The sequence below is a fragment of the Aedes aegypti genome, chromosome 3 (assembly GCF_002204515.2).
Source record: "Aedes aegypti strain LVP_AGWG chromosome 3, AaegL5.0 Primary Assembly, whole genome shotgun sequence".
In the NCBI taxonomy this organism is placed as follows: domain Eukaryota; kingdom Metazoa; phylum Arthropoda; class Insecta; order Diptera; family Culicidae; genus Aedes; species Aedes aegypti.
The window spans coordinates 369527355-369552403 of NC_035109.1; the positions used below are offsets into that span (position 1 = coordinate 369527355).

The 25049-nt window shown below is 40.6% G+C and overlaps 2 protein-coding genes and 1 long non-coding RNA gene across 3 annotated transcripts; 2 read left to right on the forward strand and 1 right to left on the reverse strand.

Annotated features, from left to right (window-relative positions):
• Positions 1-1649: 1649 nt before the first annotated feature.
• Positions 1650-2818, reverse strand: LOC5568446. The gene is made up of 2 exons (XM_001652227.2): positions 2540-2818; positions 1650-2473 (listed from the first exon to the last, which is right to left on the reverse strand). The coding sequence occupies exons 1-2, from the start codon at positions 2709-2711 to the stop codon at positions 1764-1766; spliced, it is 882 nt and encodes a 293-aa protein (XP_001652277.1). The 5' UTR covers positions 2712-2818; the 3' UTR covers positions 1650-1763.
• Positions 2819-2820: 2 nt separating this feature from the next.
• On the forward strand, positions 2821-17203 carry LOC5568443. Its single transcript, XM_021850591.1, has 4 exons — positions 2821-3494; positions 15470-16197; positions 16254-16564; positions 16624-17203. Exons 1-4 carry the CDS (start codon positions 3271-3273, stop codon positions 17125-17127), a joined length of 1767 nt encoding a protein of 588 aa, XP_021706283.1. The 5' UTR covers positions 2821-3270; the 3' UTR covers positions 17128-17203.
• Positions 8363-10648, forward strand: LOC110678064. Its single transcript, XR_002501430.1, has 3 exons — positions 8363-9142; positions 9198-9298; positions 9359-10648. It is a non-coding gene; the product is annotated as an uncharacterized LOC110678064 (long non-coding RNA).
• Positions 17204-25049: the final 7846 nt, after the last annotated feature.

A 25049-nucleotide genomic window follows, 5' to 3' on the forward strand; every position in this document is an offset into this window, starting at 1 on the left:
AGATAATTGAATATTGCGATAACATCAATTATGTGGAGGTATGTACAGCGCAGTTTAGGGTACTTTATTGTAAAACGAAGTTCGTAGTTCAAATTCTTTTTTACAGACAAGTTCAAAATAAACCTTTACCCTGTTGTTTAGAATGAATATTTGGCTAACATTGATTAAAAATATCATTTTAGAAGAGTTTTGAAGTTACGGCACAACAATTTTCTGAACTCAAAAGGGATAAAAACTGTTTATGATTTCTGTAAACTGTATACAATTCAACTTAATTTCTATCGAAGCTCACGAATATAATTAATAGATTGGATCCAATGACAAAAATGAACGTTATTGTTCGAATTATTGAATTTTATAGAAAAACCTTTGTAAAACTGGCATTTCTCATGATTTTACCTAAATTTCATATATGTCCGCTAATAAATTGTCCAAATGTACTTCACTACATCTAAATATCATAATAAAGCACTTCAACAATCAAATAGAGCTTTTAAATTTAGTTTTGAATGTTGTACGATTGAATTTTGGTAGATGTACGAATATGGAATTGGGTGAATTTTAGACATAAATTCAATATTTTTCTATTAATTCAAAGATGAATGTAAATGGAAACATTTTGTGATTGGCTAATAATAGATGACACCTATTACCTTCAATGTGGATAAAGTATTTTGAACTCAATACATCATTAAATAATTATTTACTAACTTGATGTGAAAACAGTATCCTGTACGAATATGAAATTGGGCCACTGTATTTTGGAAGTTCGGTGACTCTACTATACTTAAATATGTTGAAAATATACATTTACAGATGTGTAAAAAGACTGTTCGGGATTATTAGCCAGAGTTATAGGATCCGGACATAGCGTAATGGACCCCCGTTTTACTAGTGTGAGATTCCCAAAAGAAAAAATAAGTGAATACTTGAAAACCAACTATGGATGGATAGTGAGTATTCCGAATGCAATTGGTAATAGGATAAATTGCATTTATCTTCAATAATAGCTGTTCGAGCTGCGTCGAATGCAGTTCAAACTACGTGTGCTTCAACTCAGGTAATCAAACCACTATTATTACATATGTGTTATTCTTTTTGCCATTGTGCGGCAAACGTGGATATCAAGTTTATTAAAGTTTGTTATATAATATTGCGTGTTGATATTATTTTCATTAAAATTTAACAGATGTTGTATGCTCTAGAACCGTTGTCCGGATGTCGATCCAAAGGTGTCCGGAATTAAAGACACCATTTGCCTAATTTGTTCGGATTTATTGACTGTTTAACGATCATGCGACGATCGACGCGCCACCATATTTCATATAACGGAGTGTATTAGAACTAACTTGGAGGTGATCATTTGGAGGTTATTTGGCAATTTGGAGGTTAAAATCCCCTTTAAACACTAGCGATTTTGCGGTGGGATGTTGACGTTTGATGATGAATAGCCAAGACATGCTTCAATATTTGATTCATTTGTGTTTAAATCATGATTTTTACCAAAATTTCCATCACTTTCGTGAAGATCTGGCTTGAAGCAATCTATGAAGCAATATTAAATTGGGGATTTTCTAATACAACACGCTCATATTGAAGTTAGGATATTTGTGGCACCTTAAGCATCCGGGTATTGATGCACAACGGTATCATGGATTTGAAAGTAAATTAATCGTTTTTATTTTCAGTCTATAGGTGTCTTAAACAAAAGTCTCATATCATTTTATCCTCTAAATTCCACCCCTGCTGGAGCCAGTCCACATTCACGTTCCAGACCGTTGATTCGAGTTGCATAACGGCGGCGGCTCGGTTAGCATCTTGAGCTCGTACTTTTGTACGGTTGCGAAGATTTCCGACCTGGCCAGATTCTGGTAGTATGGATGTAGGGATTTCAGCGTTGGGGCAATCCCCGCCAGGAACGCATCCACCGGATCACGATTTTCCGCCGTTGTGAGCATTTTTCTCACCAGCAGATCCAACACTCGCTCGGAACTTTCGCTCTCCGAATGTTCGAGCATGGGTCGCCGAATTCTTCGGATGATTCTGGTCTGGGGCCCCGAGACACTGGCGTTATCAATTGCAGTTTTGACGGTTGATGGCATAGCTGGTTTTGAAGTGTTTAGAGGATCTTTCGTGAACTCATTCTCAGAATAGTTGGTTTCATGTTTCATGACGATGTCGTCCAGGAACTCCTCGTGCTCCGAATCCTGAGTGGGTTCTTCAACGGATTCCTCGGCAGGTGGTGGGGTCGGTGCACGGGTAGGTGAAGGGAGCGTCGATCGAGTCTCTTGGTCGTCAATGTTGATCGTGGCATGCTCACGAATAACTTCATCCGCATAGTTGCTGAGGAAGCTTAACTGTGTGGTGTATTTGTACAATTTGGCCTTCTTGGAACCACTACGGGTCAGGTTGTTCCTGAGGGATTTGCGATAGTTGTCGCGAATGTTGTACCAACGGGCTTTACAAGCCAATGCTAGAATAACGTGATATGGAATGCATTTTTGTATCACATTGCATACTTTCGGGAGCATATACTCACTGTCCTCCTCTACGAACGCTCCGATGGTTTCCCAAACCTTCTGCTTGTACTTGGAGTCCATGTACTTGGGATGGGTTTGCGTGTACAGTACCGGATTCTGCTCCACCAGCGAGATAAGCTGCTCATCTTTGTTCACATCGCTTTGTATCAGTAGATGGTTGTTCTTCGCCATCTCACCACGTCACGGATCGGAGGTCGCTTTTTGAAAACAGGGAAATCTCGTTGCCGAAAAAAAAAGAAGATGTCGGAACGGACGACTGAATATCGAATCGGCACTGACACTGAACGAACGGCAAGGTAAAGGGATGGCATGATGCTGTTCCGATCCGACACAAAATGAATTTTATGGCGATGGGTCGGGTAGACCAGTGTTGCTGGTGGTGATTCACTTTATTTAAAATTATCATGTCGTTTTTGTTAAACAAGTTAATGTTTGTGTAAGAATCTTACTAAAATTCTTTACATTATATGCGATATATTGTATGCATGTAGTTCCTAAACCAAGATAACAGCGCTAAAGTCCTGAAAATTTGAGAAAACTGACTTCAATAATAAAATAACATTAGTGTTTTATAGTTTATTTTTCACTGTGTAAAGCTTTTGTTGTCATCACATTCGTTTAACCTTTTTGTTTTGCTTGCATATTCGTCAACAATTTTGCAAAACAAGCATCAATCGATTTTTGCACGAAATTCGGTTCTCGATTTTAGCTGGTAAAATCAGTGTCCAATATGTCGTCATCGTTCTTCTGCTGCATTCCCGGATGTAGCAATCGGCACGTCGAGTGGACAACACCGCTTCCACGAGATGAACTGCTGCAAGCTCACTGGAGTGACGCCATTCGAGCCGGCACCGGTGGACTGTCGCCACTGGAAGCTCGAGTTTGCAACGCCCATTTCGTCGACAAGGGAACAACGCCGGCAATGGATTACCAGGAACCGACTCTATTTTACAGGTGAGTACCGGGCACTTTATAGGGGAAGAGTCATATGCAAAGGGTTCGCTTACGATGTCACAATAATTATTGTCGTGAAATGACATCTTAGGTTTAATCATGCTTTTATAACCGATAGATACCTTTGAAAAATCTGAGACGAGTGGAATTTCTAAGTTTTGAAGATGATCCACGGGAAGTGCCTCCGAAAATAACACATCTCTTATTCATGAAACATACATAATGATCTATGTGTTTGATTTGAGGGGCCTTCCTTAGCCGGGTCCGCGATTTTGAAGCAAAGCCATGCTGAGGGTGTCTGGGTTCAATTCCCGGTTGGTTCAGAACTGGGAGGGACATTGAAAATGCTCAGCTCATGAGCAAAGATCAGTAGATTTTAGGGTAACTTGATGCTCAGCTAAACAGTAGGTCGTGAGTTGTCAAGTTCATTGAGTGTTGACGATCATCATCATCTCTCTGCTTGATCAGTGGAGTTCAGCAGTAAAAACCTGGGAGGGAGGCACCAATACTACACACGAAATATGACACAAAGTTATTTCGAACTGCAAGAAAACTCCAGCTTGCCAACGACAATCAAGGCAGACTTGATGAAAATCGCTAGTTTACATTTGTTGTGTTCCTTAGATCGTTCTGGACAAACATGGAAAAAGGGCCAAAGTTTTCTATGCATTTCATTTTCGTTTTTATTGGAAAAAGTAAAATGATGCTTTTCAAATACTTTATATTCAGTCAGAACAAAAGTTTCTATTGTGACATTACTTTTGAATGAGCATGAATAGCTTTTCAATCGATTTTTTTGTCACATTTGATAAAGGATTCCAGTCGGAATCCCGAGGATTCCAGTCGGAATCCCGAGGATTCCAGTCGGAATCCCGAGGATTCCAGTCGGAATCCCGAGGATTCCAGTCGGAATCCCGAGGATTCCAGTCGGAATCCCGAGGATTCCAGTCGGAATCCCGAGGATTCCAGTCGGAATCCCGAGGATTCCAGTCGGAATCCCGAGGATTCCAGTCGGAATCCCGAGGATTCCAGTCGGAATCTCGAGGATTCCAGTCGGAATCCCGAGGATTCCAGTCGGAATCCCGAGGATTCCAGTCGGAATCCCGAGGAATCCAGTTAGAATCTGGTTGGAATCCTAAAGATTCCGGTAAGAATACCAAAAATTCTTGTTGGAATCCCAAGAATTCTTGTTGGAATCCCAAGAATTCTTGTTGAAATCCCAAGAATTTCGGTTGAAATCTCAAGGATTCCAGTTGGAATCTCAAGGTTTCCGGTTGGAATCCCAAAGATTCGAGGTGAAATCCTGAAAGATAAACTCTTTCGAGGAATCGAATATATCAAAAATTTCTCCCGGATTTCCAATAATCACATCAGATTCCTAGTATTCTTAAAAAACCTTGAAATTTTACCCGAATTCCCAAAATTTCATAATTTCCACTTCTCCCGGATTCCCAATAATCACATCAGATTCCTAGTATTCTTAAAAAACCTTGAAATTTTACCCGAATTCCCAAAATTTCATAATTTCCACTTTATGCGCATCAAATTTTCAAAATTCCCACCAGATTCTCAGAACTCCCACTGTATGCTTAAATTAAAATCGAATAGCAGCGCTACTATCGCGCAACTAAATTTGCTCACCCGATGCTTCCCGAAAGCAGCGCTGTCTTTTTGCTACCCCGGTTAGCAGCGCCCGGTACGGATCAGCGTAATGATGCTGCGCAATGTAATTTAGTTTAGTCGCGCACCGTTAAAGTTGCTCTTAGTCCATTGTTTTAGATCTGGGCTCACAGTGACAGTTCGTGACAGCAGAATCTCGGCTCACTTTGACGTACATAAATTTCGTATCGGTTTCTCCCTCCCAGGTAAAAACCAACTGAGCATGACAGTCCTTTGATCAAATTGAAGTTATTTTATAAAGTTTTGGCAGTATGCGGGGCACCTATAGGTGCTATATGGGATTGAGGTAACAAGTTGAGAAGTATGTTTTTCTCCATGTGGGGCTTTTCCGTGATAATTCAGAGAAAAGGAGTCTTTACTATATAGAGTATTGTATTAATTTTCAGTAGAAATGTGTAACGGCACTCGGATTCCATTTCAAGATTATTGATGTATTGAAATTACGGCCCAGGCCCCACCGCCACCGGAACGCATCAGTTTAAAATAAGATGTCGGCTTCAGCGTTATGACGAATACAAAAACTTTAAAAAAATATACTAATCGCATTCTTGGGAGCATTGTGGGGATATGAAATTGTCCATAATGGCGTTAATTAATAAATGGACGCTGCCTCAAATCACAATTATCACAGTTCGTAACTCATAATGTTGTACAAATATGGACGCTCGTGCGCTAGATTCCGGATGGGATTCATCTGCATTAATGTCTTAGTTTGGTATAATTTTGTGGTCCGTAAAATTTTATACAATCCAAATGCAAATCTTTAAAAACAGAACTCCTTCAAAGCCCGTCTTTGCAAATCCATTGACGTTTACAAATCAATTTGGTTTGCTTTGATTTCAACCTCCTACACAGTGCATGCACTTTGGGGTTGCCTACACTGATAGAAAAATAATAGTGTGTTTAAATATCAAGCCGTTCTTATATTTACTATGCTGTAAAAATAGTTACCATAACCACGAACACAATTATAGGAACCGAAATATAGTAAAGACAACCACGAATCGGTGATAATTCAAATAGTGAATATTACTATGAAACGTAGTTGGCTAAAGTGTTTCGAAATACTCCATTTTTCACTGCAGCTTCTGAAACAGTAAGAACAAATTCTTCAACCAACTTTTGCACCTTTGCCTCGAAATAATGTCGGTAAGTGATACCCTAGTTGGAACTATGTAAACTAATTTCTGCTAAATTTCACAGGTTGATGAATATTATTCATAAACTCAAGGTGACGACTCGAAAAACGAAAATTTGCCGGAGTGAGTGGGCGAAATCTATCACATACTGGACAAGTCACTTCAACCCGGAGGATGTTTCCGTGGTGGTCGCCAATGGATCGAAGGAAACGATTGATAACTATGAAGAGGTCGAGTGTATCGACGAGGTTATCCACGCTCTGAGCGGGTATACTGTTCGACGTTCCGGTAGCTCTCCAGGCAAAAATGAAATCTTTCTGCAAGATACGCTGTCGACTCACTCCATCCGGTGCATTTTTGCTGATCAACGCTAGTACCAAAGTGACCACGGCCTGCCGAGTATTGTACCTTCCAGCAGCGTATCGTCGTGGACCAAGTTGTTGCCAATCGGCAAATAGAGTTCGATCCCAACCAGCAGGAACAGCGCGGAATCCGTTATGTTTTTGCTGAACAGAAAGACTTTTGGTGACAAAATACGTGACTAAATTGGAGATCTCATAGATAAAAAACAAAATGATGTATGGTAAGAACACATCTGTATTAAAGAGGAGTAAATAAATTGAACATAATTGCTGTTTGATTTCTTATTGTTGACATTTTATATGCAACTTCGATTTACCATGCGACAACAACAACGGTGGATAATTTTACTATTGTTCTATGGTAATTATGAATAAAGACATGGTAAAGCTTACAACGTTAAAATTGGTTGTCAAAACATAGTAAATTTCACAACGATATTGTTCTACCAATCATGTTCCATTTTCCGTTGAAACCAAGTGGTACAACATTTTTAAATTCAACCTTGACATGGTTGCCGTTACTATGTTTTTCTTATCAGTGTAGTGAAATTTCAAGCTCATTGTTTATCCGTGCAGTGAGCTTTCATGATCGCTAACAACCGTCTAACTGAGTAGCTCAGTTCGATCACAGCATAAGGTCGCTTTGATTGTTCAATGCTCATGCTCATCAAGCTCGCTCATGTCTTCAATGCCTGGGAGGGAGGCACAAATACTACACACGAAATATGAAAAAACACTTTTTGCAATTTCTCATCGTAATAGGCTGTTTTTCATAACGCCAATCTGTCATGAAACGGCCTACTTTCCTGCACTGAAGTATACAGTGCGGGAATAGTCATTACCTAATTGAAACCAGTGCTGTAATGATTCATTACGCAACGCTTTCTCATTACGCAACTATTTTGAGATACGTAATGAATCATAACACAACAATTTCTCAGAAATTGTAAAATAATGGTGAATGCATTCCGACATAATTTCTGATAACCTTAAATGGTCTTCTACGAAATTGCAAAAAATGTTGTACGTACCTCGTTGCAGAACTAGATTTTTACAGCACTCGTCGTAATTATCCTACTCGGCAAGCCTCGTAGGATAAATTTACGACTTGTGCTGTAAAAATCATCATTCTGCAACTTGTTCCGTAAACTACTATTTCCAAACTGCAAGATAACTCCAGCTCACCAACGACAATCAAGGCAGGCTTGGAGAAAATCGCTAGTTTTCTTTTGTAGTGCACCTTCGATCTTCCTGGACAAACATGTTTTCGGTGCATTTTATTTAGAAAGAGTGAAAGTATGCGTGTTTCAATACTTTATATTTAATCAAAATAAAATGTTCAATCGTAATATTGCTTTTGGACGTGCAGAAATTGATTTTCCATCGATTGATATCAATTTCGATAAAATGCAAAAATATTTTTGGCTCAATTACGCGCTTTTTCCGTGTTTGTCCACTTTTACGATCCGGGCTCACTGTGACAGTTCGTGACAACAGAAATTTCAGCTCACCTTGACGTACATAAATTTTGTATCGGTTTCTCCCTCCCAGGTTCAGAATATTTTCGTTATAAAATTTTCCTTGACCTCCTTGGGCATAGAGTATAGTCGTACTTTTCACACGATGAACAAATGCGAAAATGGCAATTTTGGCAAAGTAAACTCTAATAATAAGTTAATAACTGTGCTCATTGAACACTAAGTTGAGAAGCAGGCTCTGTCCCAGTGAGTACGTAATACCACACTGAAAACATTCTACAAGCTCAATCAACGTGTTTTATACATGAATTTTTACTCATTGTACAACACATTAATCGATGGTGTAAAACCAGTCGCTATAGGCAATCGAAATTCAGATGTACTCGTCAATTTACAAATTATCGAAATCTTTGATGTATTTATTAGCGATTCCTTGATTTCCTGATACCACGCACCCATTATAGATGCACGTCAATAAACATGTCACGCGGGTATTGCAAATTAGAATCCATATCATGATAGGCAAACTAGTTGAGTTCTACTGTGACTTGACTACACTAAAACTAATGGTGTAGTAACCTTAATCATGACAATGTTGTTAACGCAACTATTCCAAGATATTTTTAAATTAAATGAAATAGTATTAATATTGAAAACAATGTTGTTGAAATTACCATGTCATAAGACTATAATACTGTGTACTTTCAACTTTGTTATTATAGTCAAAAGTTATACTTTTTGAAGTCAAATAGACTACATGTGTAGTGATAAGAAAAGAATAATGTTCTCGATTTTACCATGGCCATGGTATTAATTGCAACCTAGAAAAAGATCTCAAGCTCATCCCCAGTGAAGGACGCCATTTTTGCCTATCAGTTCTTTCGCATGGTTAGGTGGATAATTTACTTTGTTATTGAAAGCAAAAAAAAAATAAATGAAGCATCAAAGTAGCGACAGATCAGAGATACATGAGGATCAAGAGATTGATGGTAAGTATGATTATGATATGATAGGGAAAATCATAATATTTCCTTGTTATTTTAGCCCGTGATAAAATTCATAGAAAATTACTATTGGGAAGTGGCTTCCCCATGGTGTTCTAGCTCAATTGCTGACACATCATGAAGATCAATTTGGTGTATAAGGTAAGTTAGCATGTTAGACATGTTTTAAAACTTCATCAATAATATGGTTTTATTTTCTAGACATTGGTGACTTTATTTACTGTACCGTGGGCTGGCGCTATACATATTTTTGTTGCATGCTTGCACGCGCTGTTGTGCCACTATTCAATCCGATTCCATGAGCCGGAATTATTCCACTGGAAAGGCTCATCGGATCAGTATTCGTACGTCGGTAGCCTTAGCGAATCTTCCACAAAAAAACGTAAATTCCTCTTGAGCGCGTACCACCCATTCCACCCGATAAAGTTTTGCAGCTTTTAGTTAGACGGTCATCACATCCAACGAGCCGGATGTAGTCAGCTAAGCACCAATCGCGCCAACTGTTAGTGGCTTCGGAAAATCTTCAAGTTCTGGAACAGTTCTTTGATCAACGCGTCACTACATCTCCGTTCTATAAAGTCTGAGATTAATTAAGTTAATTCGATTAGATTCTATTTCATTCCGTACTTTTTTGTACTGTGAACCGGACCAAAAAGGTGTGTACAAATTATCAAAAACTTAAAAATATAATTATACAAAATTTATTTACTAAAAAAATATATATTATTTAGTATAGATATACGCATTATGTATCAGATTACAAATTTTCCAAATATCGGACGATCATAAAGATCAGTTCTATAGGTATATTGTACAAATTTGCATATCTGAATGCATTATGCGTGAATCGTTATAAAGGATTTAATAATTTTAGATAAATACATGTATTCTGTAAAATCCACTACACGGCTTTTGTTATTTTAAATGCAATTACTGGTTGAAAATTCCACTGAAAGTTGTATTCGTAGCTACCATGTCCCAATCAGTAAAATTTACTACACGATAGTCGTAACTTTGAATGCAAGAGATGGTTGAAAAAAATAACTTTTATTTGTCATCAATAAAACCATGAAACATGGTAGTTTTGACTGATTCAGTCTTGCATTGCCACCATGGTAAAAATAACGACACGAAGAGTTCAAAATGAATGCACTGCGTAGTCTGCACAAATAAAGTGGTGCTGTGCATTTAATTTAAACCATCAACATGGTAGTTTTTACCGCAATGCTGTTTTCAGTGTAGTGATTAATTTCGCAAATGTAAAACCCGCTGAAATTTTGTGTTAAAGGCTTTGCTATTGAACCAAAGTCAAATCTTAATCGAATTACATGTTTAACACGTTATTTCACCATGCCATTCATTTGACACGACATATCCACGTATAAAAGAATGTTCATCGAATGTCTGGATTATTTTCAATGCAAAATGATGAAGAAGTGTTTGATTTGAAAGCAAAGGTTCCAACTGGGCGGGAGTAGGCTCAGATGCCATTACCTGACCTACGCCGATCCGGCTCTGAACATAGTACCTCATAAAGGACTATGTCAACCCTAGCATGGCCTCCCTGCTTGCATAGATAACCATGGGATCATAAAGTCGACTATTCCAGAGGAGATGGATAGCGGCTCTTAGGGGGGCCCATAAGAGATGATCAACCAAAACAAACAACTAGCGGAATGTGAAGGAGAGGCTTCTGGACCTATCAGTAACCGGCTAAGGTTCCCGCCAAGGAAGGAGGCGACCAACTTTATTGAAAACAGTGTAGGCAAAAGCCTAGATACTGTGACGACGGCAGGCACTGGCCGCTCCAGTGCAACATGTGTGGTGACCGATGGCCCGGGACTAATCGAGGCCATGGATCGCAATAGGGAGTACCTCCCTAAAATGCAGGTAGCTGCTGAGCAACTTGATGTCATCATCGAATATGTTAAAAGCAAAACAAATATCAGCAAAGACTTGAAAACAAGTCTACTGAAATTGCGACAATCAGTCCTAGCTGCAAAGCAGGACTACGAGAAAGCCAAGGAACAACTGGGCAAGGTAGAAGGCCAAAAAGACACTAGGTCGTGTCAGACCGAAGTGTTTTCCTTCACAGGCAACGCGAATATATCTGATGATATTATTCGATACGCGATGCGGAAGAGGGAAGCTTCCGGGGATGAATACGTGGCAAAAAGACGTATGGTTGCTAAGGGAAAAGTGACCTACGCGGCCGTCCTCCAAAGCGGAAAAGCTGGCACGAGCCAAGCCCCGCGATCAAGAGGACATGGCAACAAAGGAGAGGCCAACACCAATCCTAAGGCCAAGAAAGCCAAGAAAAAGGAGCCACGGGTTAACCGGAACCAGGCAGTGCATCCACAGGAACCACGGGTGCAAGGCAACAGCAACCCGTGGATACGAGTTGGAAATAAGAAAAAAAAGAGGAAACCGAAAACGAAGCCCAAGGAGAGCGCTATACCAAAAACTGCGAAACGTAGGAATTTAGGCGAGGCCCCCGTTATTAAAACGGAGGAAGCGAAATACGAGGTTCTGAAGGCGATGCGAAGCACGGATAAGTTATCGCCATTGGGCGCAGACGTGCGGAGCATAAGGCGAACTAGGTTTGGTGAAATGATCCTAGTCTTAAAGAAGGACGCCAATATAAGCAACTGGCACAAGAAGTACTTGGCAACGAGGTTGACGTAAGATACCTTACTGCTGAAGCGACTCTCCAGTGTAAACATCGGGATGAAATCACCGATGCAGCGGAGGTCTCGGCTACCCTCAAAGAGCAGTGTGACATCGACGTAGCCAGGTGGATGCTTAGAAAGGAGTATCAAAGCAGCTATAACGGAAGTAACACAGTTGAATTCAAACCACTGTGATGCAGCCCAGTAGCTGCTTTGGCAGTCAGTCTCGGAAACCAAGACTGACGTGGTGTTACTATCGGACCCACACCGCATACCAGCCAACAACGGGAACTGGGTGGCGGATAGGTCTCAACAGCTAGCAGCAATAGGGACGACAGGACGGTTCTGCGATAGCAAAAATCAACGCCGTGTTCTTTTGCAGTTGTTACGCGCCCCCAAGGTGGTCGACAGTATGATAGCCGAACTAGCTAATCGGCAGCCAGTAGTGATAGCTGGCGATTTTAATGATTGGGCAGTGGAGTGGGGTAGCCGCTGCACCAATCAAAGAGGCCAGCTATTGTTGGAATCCCTGGCCGCATTAAATGTAGATCTGGCAAATGTGGGTACAGTGAGTAACTTTCGCAGAAATGGTGCAGAATCGATTATCGACGTGACGTTTTGTAGTCCTAACCTTTTAGGTACCATGAACTGGCGCGTTGATGACGGTTATACTCATAGCGATCATCAATCGATTCGCTATAGTATAATACCAGGCGGGCGGAAGGCAGCGCGATGTAACTCGACCCAAGCCCGAGGTTGGAAAACAGCGCGCTTCGACGGCGAAGTATTCACTGAAGCCCTGAGGCGCGAACGGAACACTCTGGACCTAAACGGTGAAGAGCTAGTTGCTGTGATATCCAGGCATTACAATCTCATCTGATCAAAGAGATCATCTCCGTATGGTTAAAAGATATTATCCTCAATCCAAGAGCGCATTGAAATGATTCTATCTTTCCATCTTGATGATCTTGATACGTCTTGGAAAAATTATAAAATTTCCGCTGGTACTGGTGTTTACTAACGAAATTTGAGATTAGTTATTCTGAACTGATTAGCTTTTTCTTGGAAACAATATCATTTTGCGATTCTGGAAAGAGCTATTTTTAGAACGTGTTGTCTACTAGCAAACTATAGGCTAATCCTTGAGTGTACCAACGAATTTGAAGACAAAAAACGTGAAAAAGAACGGTTAATGACTAAGTTAGGGGAGGAGATACGTTGGGCATTTCGGTCGGTTATTGAACTTAATAGAGGTGATAAAAACGTAACAAATATAAGCTTGTATTGTCAACCTATTACGGTCACTTGACTGTTTCCTACCAGAAGACACTTGAAGCAATAAGTGCACCAGTGGAGAATTTTCTGTTTTCCTAATAATCATCCATGGCAGAACCTTCACTTTTCAGTATTCACATGTGGCTAAATTACCGACACGCGATAGATGATTTTTCTCCAAATCAATGAGTAAGACCTAGTCTTAGTCCTGACACAAATATTTGTAAAAAAATAGATTTGTATCGTACAGTGAAACCTCCATGAGTCGATATTGAAGGGACCATCGACTCATGGACATATCGAGTCATGGAACAGCAATTCTTTGGAAAGCTGCTTCTAGGAACCATCGTAGTAACCATGAAATTATGTTTTTAGTATGGTTCCATGAGTCGATATCGAGTCATGGAACATCGACTCATGGAGGTATCACTGTACATGGATCAGTAACAAACCTCTCATTCCAAGGATGTATGAAATAAAAAAAACTGCGTTTATTCCGGCAAATACAATAGAAACGTTTTTATTTAATTCTTTGTTTATTACACTAATTCACTGTCCTAGAATAATTGATTTCCAAAACAAATATTGTATTCGAGTTTCCCAATATGCGGTCAGATTCTATGGCACGTTGTACACAGAATTTGATATGTTCTATGCAGTGAATGAATGAGTATTGAACCGATATCAGTCAAATGCTGCAAAGAAGAAGAAAGAAATAATATTAAAATAAAAATTGACTTCATTCCAAACATGTCAGCTCACTTACTTTCGTTGTGTGTGCGAATCTTTCACAAATTTAACCTCTTTCAAACGCTGTCACCTTGATCCATATCTTGCTCAGATGATCGAAAGATGAGATGAAATGCAATGCCTGGTGATATCACGAGCGTGTGATGCTTCCATGCCGAGAAAAGACCAAGAGTTGGCTGCAGAGGATTAGCCCTGCCGAGGCTAATCCCTTGTAACATTGTTTTTGTCGGCTAGGAGAAGCAGTTTGCCTGGGGACGGACCTGGTGTAGTGGTTAGAACACACGCCTCTCACGCCGAGGACCTGGAATCGAATCCCATCCCCGAGATAGTCACCAAAAATTTCAGTGACGATTTCCTTCGGAAGGGAAGTAAAGCCGTTGGTCCCGAGATGAACTAGCCCAGGGCTAAAAATCTCGTTAATAAAGATAAAAAAAGCAGTTTGCCTAGGCTTTTTCTGCTACACGTGTTGTGCTATATGCACTGGCCCCTTCTCGAAGAAATACCGTAAGGTGGTTCCGGGGAGATAAGGGTCAGAGGCCAAGGGTAATGTCGATGCAGTGTACACCACTTGAGCAATTCTAAAAGAATTGCTCAAGTACAATGCGTGGGCTGATTTTAGCGAGTCGTCGTTGGTACGCCATCCCCGCATTCCCTGAGTTACCTTTTCAGAAGAGATCTGTTTGCAGATATCCCCCTTGTAAAAACAAAAAAAGCAGACGAACGTACGGGTACGTGTTTTTAAGGTCACGAAGGCGCCAAACCGGACTGACAAATAAAACACGGTGGCCAAATTACGTGCGCGGAAGCTGTACCGTGAGTGGCTGGTCAGGCCAGGCTGTCTCGTCATAGACGACGAGACATACATCAAGGCGGACACCAAACAAATCTCCGACCTCGAGGTTTATGTCAGTACGTCCCGCATGGAGGTTCCGCAAAAGTTCCGAAAGAAAATGATTGACAAATTCGCGAAGAAGTACCTGTTGTGGAAGGCGATCTGCGAGTGCGGACGGTACAGCAAGCCGTTCGTTACAACCGGAACCATAAACGGTCAGATTTATCGAGAGGAATGTTTCCAGAAGCGCTTGCTGCCCTTCCTCCGTGCTAACCGTGGTCCCACGATATTCTGGCCGGATCTCGCCTCGTGCCATTACGCCAAGCCTGTAATGTGGTCCCGAAGGAGGCGAACACGCCAAATACACCAGAACTTCGTCTGATCGAAAAGTACTAGGCAATAATGAAGAAGAAGTTGAAGAAAAGCGGAAAAAACACTCAAAACCGATGAAGCTGTGAAGAAAAACTGGGAGAAATTGCGTAAGCAAGATGGGCAAAACCTCGCCCATGATCTCATGAGCAGTGTTAAGAGAAATGTACAAGCATTCAGCTTGGGGAAGGAAATTCATTAAACAAAATATGCCAAAACATAGCTAATATATAGTTATTTAATCTCTGAAAATTTGAGAAGTATCCGATTTAAAATGAATTTTTGGTGATCTTTTTGTGTGTCTCATTTTTTCCGAGTCCAATCTTTACTTGATTGTACACTTAAATGTAAGTCGCAAGTTGCGACTCGCAACCACTGGTATAAACCTGAATTATGAAAGACTTTCAATCATTCCAGAAACAACGTCCCACTGCAAATCCTCTGCTGTCGCCTATGCCTCTGTCATGGCACCTTGGACAGAATGTTCAACGCTAACGATCGATCATCCATAGCGGAACGGTCCTTATCCTGGCTGGCCAACAAACACTTTGGGGTCTGGTTGGAACCCTCGAATGCATCGGAGGTGCAGTACTTCTGCGAAAAGTGCAAGGAACGACTTGAAGCGACACATGCTTTCTGGATGGACATCCAGCGAGCCGCCGAGAAGTATCGCCTATTGCAAGAGAAAATGTCCACCCAAAAGCTGCCACTAATCCCAAGCAATCAAATGACACCGAATCCGGCACAAATCCACCCAGTCGTTGAACAAAAACCACTGGTTGATTTACCACGAGAGCCATTTTTGGACGACCTACCGGTCGAACCTCCACCTCCAAAGAAACAAAATCTCGGAAAACTGTTTGCCGTCGTTGAATTCGTCTCCAAGACTTCAGCCCTAAAAGTTCTGGCCGTACCTATGACTTGGCTAAAGGACGACCTTCTGTTGTGGCCCAAGCTGATGAACGGAGAAGCGATTTACGCTCTGCGCAAGGAAGGAACCGCGCTGGATGAAGGCATCGAAACAGACAGCTTCCCCGTAATTGTGCTGCAACAGTTCGAAGACTACCATTCGGCAGAAGCAGCTGTTCAAGTCATTCTCAGACGAAGGAACCCGGAACCGTCCGCCTCAACGACTTTTCCTAAAGGTAAAGTACTGATTTTTCACATTTTTGTCCGCAGATTTTTATTCTTCTGTCATCAGATATTCTCACTCACACGGCATTCCGCAACGAAATCCACCATCTGAAAGCAGATCTCAACTCACTAGTTCAGACGGCCGTCGAAGCCGCAGCCGAGAGAAGCTTCCGCTCAAACTTAAACCGCTTTTCGATGGCTACCTTCGATCATCAAAGTCAGGCATTCCACGGTCACAATCCAGTTGCGGCGCAACCTGCCCAAGAGATCATTTCACCCGTACAAGCGGAGGTCGAGAAGCACAAGAAAATCAGCATCGAGCCAGAGCTGGATGATTTCAACACCAGGTTGGCCGATCCAGTGATTTGTCAGAAATACGTGAGCTTGTCATCTAACCATAAGAGAAGTTGAATTCTGAATAACATCAACCATTTCAGCTGGACTACTTCGCCAAGTTCATCCACCCGACCAACTGCTCCAGCAACGGTGACAACGCCCTGTACACCATCGTGGACTACCTGTTCACGCGAGACTTCTGGAACAACTTCACCTGGACCGGGATCAATCGAGGGCAGAAATCGTCCCGAGGCTTCCGGGAGTTTGCCAACGTGACGCACCTGTTACTGAACATCGTCCTGCTCGGGGACACTACGTACGATTCGCAGCGGTTGGAACAATTCTGCCGGGCGAAGCTGTTCCGATACTCCAAAGCACGAGCGGCAGGCAAACAGCTGCGGAAGTCAACGGTTCGACCCGGCCGGAAGCGACCGACAACGGAAGATTCGAGGAGCTCCGATGGCGGTGGTGAAATGGAACTCCCAATGCATGACTCGAGCATGGAAGGCCATAGTGTAGTCTGTAAGGTGGAAGCCTTTACGGACGACATGTGGCGACAGTCGACCGATGGCGATCCGAGTCAGTACTCGGAAGATATGATGTGAGCTCGCATGAGAAACTCTACTGAAGAATCCGACGCATAACGAAAGTTGATGAGAATAAATTCAATGCAATCTACTAGCATGGGAGCATAAGCTGATTGATCCGAATATCCGCAATGCAAAAAAAAAATGTGTGAGGAAGAATTCTCACCTGGGGAAGGATTCTCCTAAATCATGGGGAAGGATTCATCAAAACCATGGGAAAAGATACTCTAGAATTCTGAGGAAGGATTCTCCGAAACCATTGAGAAAGATTCTTCAGGATTCTGAGGAAGGATTCTCCGGCATCCTGAGGAAGGGTTCTCCGGAATCCTGAGGAAGGATTCTACGGAATCCTGAGGAAAGATTCACAGAATCCTGAGGAAACATTCTCCGGAATCCTGAGGAAGGATTCGCCGGAATCCTGAGGAAGGGTTCTCCGGAATCCTAAGGAAGGATTCTCCCAAATCCTGAGGATGGATTCTCCGGAATCCTGAGGAAGTCTGCAAAGATTGATCGTTTCTGTTCTTTTATGCTGAAGATTGATCTGAGCTAACCTAACCGTAGCCACTACCCAAACTAGGCAGGATTAAGCTTTTTGCTATCTCAGCACGAAAAAGACCAGCAACGAAAAAACCAGATCGGTATCTATTTAAAGTCACCAAAGACGAAAGAGCACAGAATACACTGTGTAAAACGCATAATGCGGATCCATATAGGTGATAATTTAAATTAAATGTCAACATATTCATAATTCCACCCCTTTAAGCCTCAGGATAGAGACTGAAGAAGGGCAGCCGATTATCTCGGAGAAACACAAGGTCACCTGCACCATTGCTCCGGGTAGCACAGGAAGGGCTCAATACTGTGGAGGGCGGTTAGGTTTTATTTAGACCCCCTAACCATTCATTCCTAGGCACGGTACGCATCACAACATAAATTAGGGGTCACCTGTGAGGTGGACTTTTACCACCGGAACAGGCAGTCCGTAGTGTTGATTCTTAGCCAGTTGAAACAACCGCTACCGACACTAGGGCTGTGCAAATATCGATATTATCGATAATATCGATATTATCGGATCGATTTTATCGATATGATATCCGATATCTCTCGGGCCGATACTTTTCGATAACGATAAAACTATTATCGATCCGATATCTGGTCCGATAATCAGAACAGCATTTATTGATTATACTACATAAATGAAAATGGTTCAATAACATTTGAGATATCCGTTGGGTATGGCAAAGTATCACTACAAAATTTAAATAATGGACTTAATAATGCAAAAGTTGGTGTCGAACAAAGCCGAAATTGATTCCAAAAATCTCCTTTGAACAATATCGGATATCGGTTCGATATCGATAATTTCAAATCCGATATATCTCCGATACCGATATTGAATAAATATGATATCGCCGATACCGATAAACCATCAAAGTGCACAGCCCTAACCGACACTACGCGGCTATCTAGGCTGCCCAGGAAAAGGAGATTAATATTGATGATAACTCCTGACGTGCTCAAGCAGACAATCCTGAGGAAGGATTCTCCGGAATCCTAAGGAAGGATTCTCCGGAATCCTAAGGAAGGATTCTCCGGAATCCTAAGGAAGGATTCTCCGGAAACATCTCCGGAATATAGTTTTGGGAACTTGTAATCAGAAGACACAGTGTGTTTGTTCGACAAATTGAGACATGAATTTGCGAAAAAATACGCGTTCTAGTGAGACTCGAACTCACGACTCCTTGTCAACAAAATTCGCCATGAATAGCTCGCACAAAAACGAAGAGAGAGGGTTTCCCCCGGGTGCTCCTTTCGTCTGCTTAAAGAAGTTTCCTCAGAATTGAAAAAAAGAAGATTTAGGGAACGCTAGGGAAAATATCCTCGAAAGAAACCATTATCTTGTTATTATTGAAATGTCCCGACTCTAATAGTTTCTGGGAGAATTCCTGGGTATTTTTAACTGACCTAGTGGGGAAGGGAATCGGCATACTCTGGAATTCCTTGACTAATCATTTCGCAAGTTTATGGGTGAGGGATCCGTTCAAAATGATTTCTCGCATTTCTTTTCCTGGTTTGTGAATTTTCCGGAAGTCCTTTGATTCGTGGAAAAATGAGATTTGCCTCTTTCAAACAAGCCTCGCTAATGATCAATCCTTGCAGTCCTTCAGAGTTTTGTCCGTAAGCTTGATAAGTCCGGGTAGTGGATCCACTCTCAAATGTCGATAGGGGCTTTCGTTTATCTTTTTCGCCATTTGTTCGTCACAATCCGTCTCGTTCATGATGATGACCGCATTGCCTTTATCCGCCTTGATGTAGAACACTCGTTTCTCCTTAAGTTTTTTTACGATCCTCGTGTCGTTCTGATCTGCCCTGCTACGTTGATCTGTTTAATCAGGGTGTCTACTCATTAACAGAAATGAAATTTCCTGAGATTTCCAGGTTTTTCCAGGTTAAAAAAACAATTCCAGGTTCTAGAAACATAAATGATTGACGAATAGTTCATTTTACATGACTATTTTTTTTAAAGTGCATCAAAGCACTTACACAAGAAAATAAGATAAAATTCGAAGTTTTTTTTTCACCTTATTTAACAAAAAAAATTATTATCGGTTTGTTCTAAACGTGTAAACAACAATACACAAAAAACCAATTAATGTTTTGTGTTTTTTTTTTTGAATTCCACAAAAAAAAATATTCTTATCAAATGATCTGAAAGTGCATTTAATCATCAAAATCAGATACGAAGGAAATAATATACAGTGATACCTCCATGAGTCGATGTTCCATAACTCGATATCGACTCATGGAACCATACTAAAACCAAAATTTCATGGTTACTACGATGGTCCCCTCAAAGTGCTTTCCAAAGCATTTGTTTCCACTACTCGATATTTCCATGAGTCGATGGTCCCTTCAGATATCGACTCATGGAGGTTTGACTGTATTCGAATTTAAAGGAAAAAACCCTTTCCCTTAAAATGGGGTTCTGAATTATGGACATCAGCGATGCACCCACAATATTTCTCTAGAGGACGTTTTGTATTTTTTCCAAAATTTTATCTTGGGGAAATCGGGTCTGGTAGCGTTTGGTCGTCTTGGAAATAGAATTTTAAATACCTCTTGCCTGATGAAAAATAAACAAACATTAACCAAAAAGACTGTGACTGTGGAATTCTTTCACATCTTACCATCTTACTCCAACGATCTCTGCAGGGGTTTGTTTTGTGATTTTTCAAGAACTTTCTAAGATTTTTTTCCAAGAATTAAGTTTTGGATACTTTCAAGGACTCAATCTGGAGGATGACCATTGAAACTACCATCAAGAATCCCTCCAAAAACCGTTGAAGAAATTTTCAAAGGAAGTCCCACCATCTCAAGAAATATATCCATTATTTTTTCCACTGATTCCCATAGGACTTTCTCCAACATTCCCGTTTAGAGCATCTTCAAAATTCAAATTTCATTCAGTAATTCCTCGTTTTATTTTTATTTTCCAAAAAAATCTAAAAATATGTAGGTAGTCATTCTTTCAGAAATTTCTTTAGAGAAATGTCAAGGATTTGTTTCAGATTTTTTTTGAGGAAATTTTGATAAAAATCCGCGTGGAGTTTCTGAAGAAAATTTTTGTTTGAATTCTAAGTATACCTTGATGAACTCCTACGAGGATCTCTGAAAAAAAAACTATATTCTTGATGAAATTCTCCATAGGATTTTCTTGATAAGGGCCCATTCACAAATTTCATAACGCTGGAGGGGGTGGGTGGGTGTCCTTACGATTTTACGGTTCGTACAAAAATAGAAAAAATATCAATACAAAAAGCGTTACAAGGGGGTGAGTGGGTGTCCAAAATGACCAATTTTAGCGTTATGAAATATATGAACAAGCCCTAAAATGCTAATATACCTGGAAAAACCACCAAATCTGTGAATAATGTCCTACAAGACTTTTTGAAGAAATTCGGAGAGACTCCCTGGAGAAATTTAAGTATGAATACTTTGAAAAATACCTGCAAGAATGGCTGTTATAATTTATTTATTTATTTATTTATTTCGTCAATCAATTGTAGACTACATGTTTGCTTAATACTATGTTGTATTATATCTCAGGGAACTAAAATATTGCCTAAGCTTCGTTCGTGACATGGTTAAATCAATTTCTGTGTAATGCTGGTTATAAAGAGACATCATTTGAATTATTGGGCTGAATTTGGCATAATTAGTTCGATGGTTGTTTGATGCGAACAAATTCCGATTCCTCAACTGTCTGGCGGGCGTGTAGAAATTCAAACTAGATAAGAGATTGGTGGAATCAATACGATGCGATACTATATCATTGACAAATGAAATCATGGCTAATTCGCGACGCTCCTTTAAAGTTTGGATGTCAATAAGCATGCATCGAGCCTCGTATGATGGCAGTGGAAACGTTGTCCAGCTAATGTGGACAAGTTTCATGTTGCTCCAGCTAATGTGGAACATTGAACGAAGTTTTGAAGAATCCATGGAGTTTGAAAATATTATTTGAAGAAAAATATTAGACAGAAGTTTAAACTACAGCAATAATAATTTGATGAAATGCTGGAGAAATTCTGAGATAAATTTCCAGAAGACCTTAATGGGGAATTCCAGGTAAATTTGTTTGAGGAATTGTTGGAAAATTTAATGGAAGATTCCATCGAATAATGCCTGAAAGTATTTTCGGGGCAATTTCTGAAAGTAATCTTTGCTGATACAATAAAATAAAATAAAAATGAAAAATGAAAACAATCGACGTATTATTATACAATTGTTGTAGGATTTCTTGGAAAAAATATCGAAACTATGGAATAAACTATTGTGGAAGAACGTAAGGCGGACTAGGATTGGTTTGTTTGTTTGTTTGTTTTGGTCCTCGCTATTGTTTCGATTTGCTGGACCCACAGGTACTTAGATTTTCCTGCCTCCAGGGCCTGCAAACTAGTCGGTCTGATATACGACGAATTAGAGGGAGGTTGATGTTGTAGCGACTTTTTGCTAAGATTCGAATTGCTGTTCGAGCTGTGGACTGCACTGCTAGAATTTCGAACGGCAGATTTCCCACCTCGGCCATGGTTGATAGAATCAGGCTGGTCACGAACGCTCCGGAAGCAAAACGAACCATCTTGTTGTAGACCGGGGCAAGGGTCTGCAGGGTTGTTGATCCTCTTCGGCTTACTAGCCCTATTCCGTAGGTCAACTTAGCAGTAACGAGTGCAGAGCCAACTTGTAGCAAAGTAGACCGATTGCCACGGGGAAGCTTGGCTACGATTAATTGCAAAATTCGAATTCTTTAGGATATGGGATAAATCTTATAGAAGTAACAACTAGAAAAATCGGTGGATGAATCAGTGGAAAAACATCTGAAGGAAATCCTGGGATAATTATACTGTCATTTTTTCAAAGTGATCTATGTGAAAATCACTGGAGGTAAAATCTACGATTTTCTCGACAATATTTGTGAAGGAATTCATTTGAGCATCCCTTGAAAAATTGCTGGTAGCATCTTCAGAGGTAGCAGAGATTTATAAAGATATTCCAGAAAGAATCACTAGAATGCCTGAAGCGTACATTGAAATTTCCTCCAGAACTTAGCTTAGCTTAGCTTAGACTGACTACACATATCAATGGTTGCTATTCCGTGATTGACCGAAGTCAGTGAAAATGCACAAAGAATCAACTAGAAGTTCGGCTGGGATTGGCCATAATCTTCTTCAGTGTGCATAATTCAGTGCCTCTATTTATACAGGGTCAATAACGGCGCCGGCCACGTCCTTGCAGTCAGGTGGGATTGGGGGAAGGAATGTTAGTGTGTAACCTTTGCTTTTTGGAGACCGTGTTTGCCTCTGCATCTCCACAAAGGTTACTGGGAGGGATGTTTGTTAATGGGGAGGATCGTTGGGTCATAGGATTCACTTTGATAAGCGATTAGACCATGATAAACAATGATTTGTGAGATATATACATGCTTATACGTAAATATAATATTTTCATTTGATATGAACAATTTCTATGTAGAGGAAAATTATGCCGACACTTGAGGTGACGAACCATTCAAAGTTTGTTGAACAAATACCTAAATGTAACATTCCTACAGCTGTCAGGACGAAAGCATGTGTTATTATATTTTACTCATTTGAAAAGAAACAAAAAACTCGATTGGTTGGGACATCATAGAACACTCTTATTCTTATGCCGACACTTACAGTGGCGAACCATCCAAAGTTTGTTGAATAAAGTGAACCTTTCGCAAGTCTACACTTGTAGTGTCGAACCATTCAAAGTTTTTTAATTACAAAAATAAAGGTATATAAGAGGTGTTCTGAAAAAAAATGTTAAACATAAATAAATTATTAATCAGAGTTTGTGTCGACACTCACAGTGACGAACCATCCATAGTTTGTTGAAAAATCATATTTACATCCCACCATTGTAACGATTGAATGTGCAGTCATACATATTTTATAGATTAGAAATAGTAGCATGAAACGAGCTCACCAATTGATCCGTTATCCTTGACTGAACAGCCACAATCCACTTTCGGCTTCACTCGTTTGCTCGGCTATAAAAAAGCACTCAGGAAAAAAAAAATAAGCGCGCGACCCAAAAAGAATAAAAAAAAAAACTGTTCGGGCTTTCTTGACGCACTGCCCAGGAGCAAGCGTCAAGGTCGAAGGATCAAACAGAACTAACCGATCGTGGCACTTTTTCAGTTACTCCAACCGAACTCACCGATCACGCCACTTTTTCACTTACCAGACCAACGCGCGACATGTTTGATCCTGCCCTCGTCGCTCACCCCGGCAAAAGCAAGTGTCAAGGTCGAAAGATCAAACAGAACTAACCGATCGCGGCACTTTTTTACTTTCTTCAACCGAACTCATCGATCACGCCACTTTTTCACTTACGAGACCGACGCGCGACATGTTTGATCCTGCCCTCGTCGCTCGCCCCGGCAAAAGCAAGTGTCAAGGTCGAAAGATCAAACAGAACTAACCGATCGCGGCACTTTTTCAGTTACTCCAACCGAACTCACCGATCACGCCACTTTTTCACTTACTAGACCAACGCGCGACATGTTTGATCCTGCCCTCATCGCTCGCCCCGGCAAAAGCAAGTGTCAAGGTCGAAAGATCAAACAGAACTCCGTACATTGAAATTTCCTCCAGAACTTGTGAAAAACTCAAAAAACATTTTTGTAAACAAATTTGGAATGTTTTCAACCAAGTTTCATATGCTCATGAACGACACCTAACCGTGCATGGGAACTGTACTTGTCTTTACCATCTTTTTAATCTTAAAATTGTAAAAAAAATATATTGGATAAATAAAATTCGTTATAAAAATTTAAGCACTGAAAATCTGTAGTACCGTTTTGACAGCGGCGCGGCCGAAAATTTTTATGACACAAAAAATACATATTCTACCTTGTATTACTGATTCAAAATAATTTCCCTGATTATGGCCGAAATTCCCTGAGAATTCCAGGTTTTTCCAGGTTAAATAAAATTCCCTGATGATTCCAGGTTTTCCAGGTTTTTCCAGGTAGTAGACACCCTGTTAATGGCATTTACAATGATTTCCTTGCTGTATTCCCATAGGGGACGTTAGCCACAAGGAAGGACGTTTCAAGTAATACTCTTTAAGGGGCTGTCCATTAATTACGTAAGACAATTTTCGGGGTTTTTCAACCCCCCCTCCTCCCATGGTAAGATTTTTTGTATGAAAATGAAAAATAAATTGTATGGCAAGTAAGAAATCTCAGACCCCCCCTCCCCCCATAAACCCTTACGTAATTAATGGATCGCCCCTTAATATGGTATGCCCTCTTCAACATCTAATCCAATTTCTCTCGCCGTTCCCTTACGGTACCTATCCATCTAGTATTCATTGCTTTCTTCTCCATGCTCCCTCTTACTTCGAGC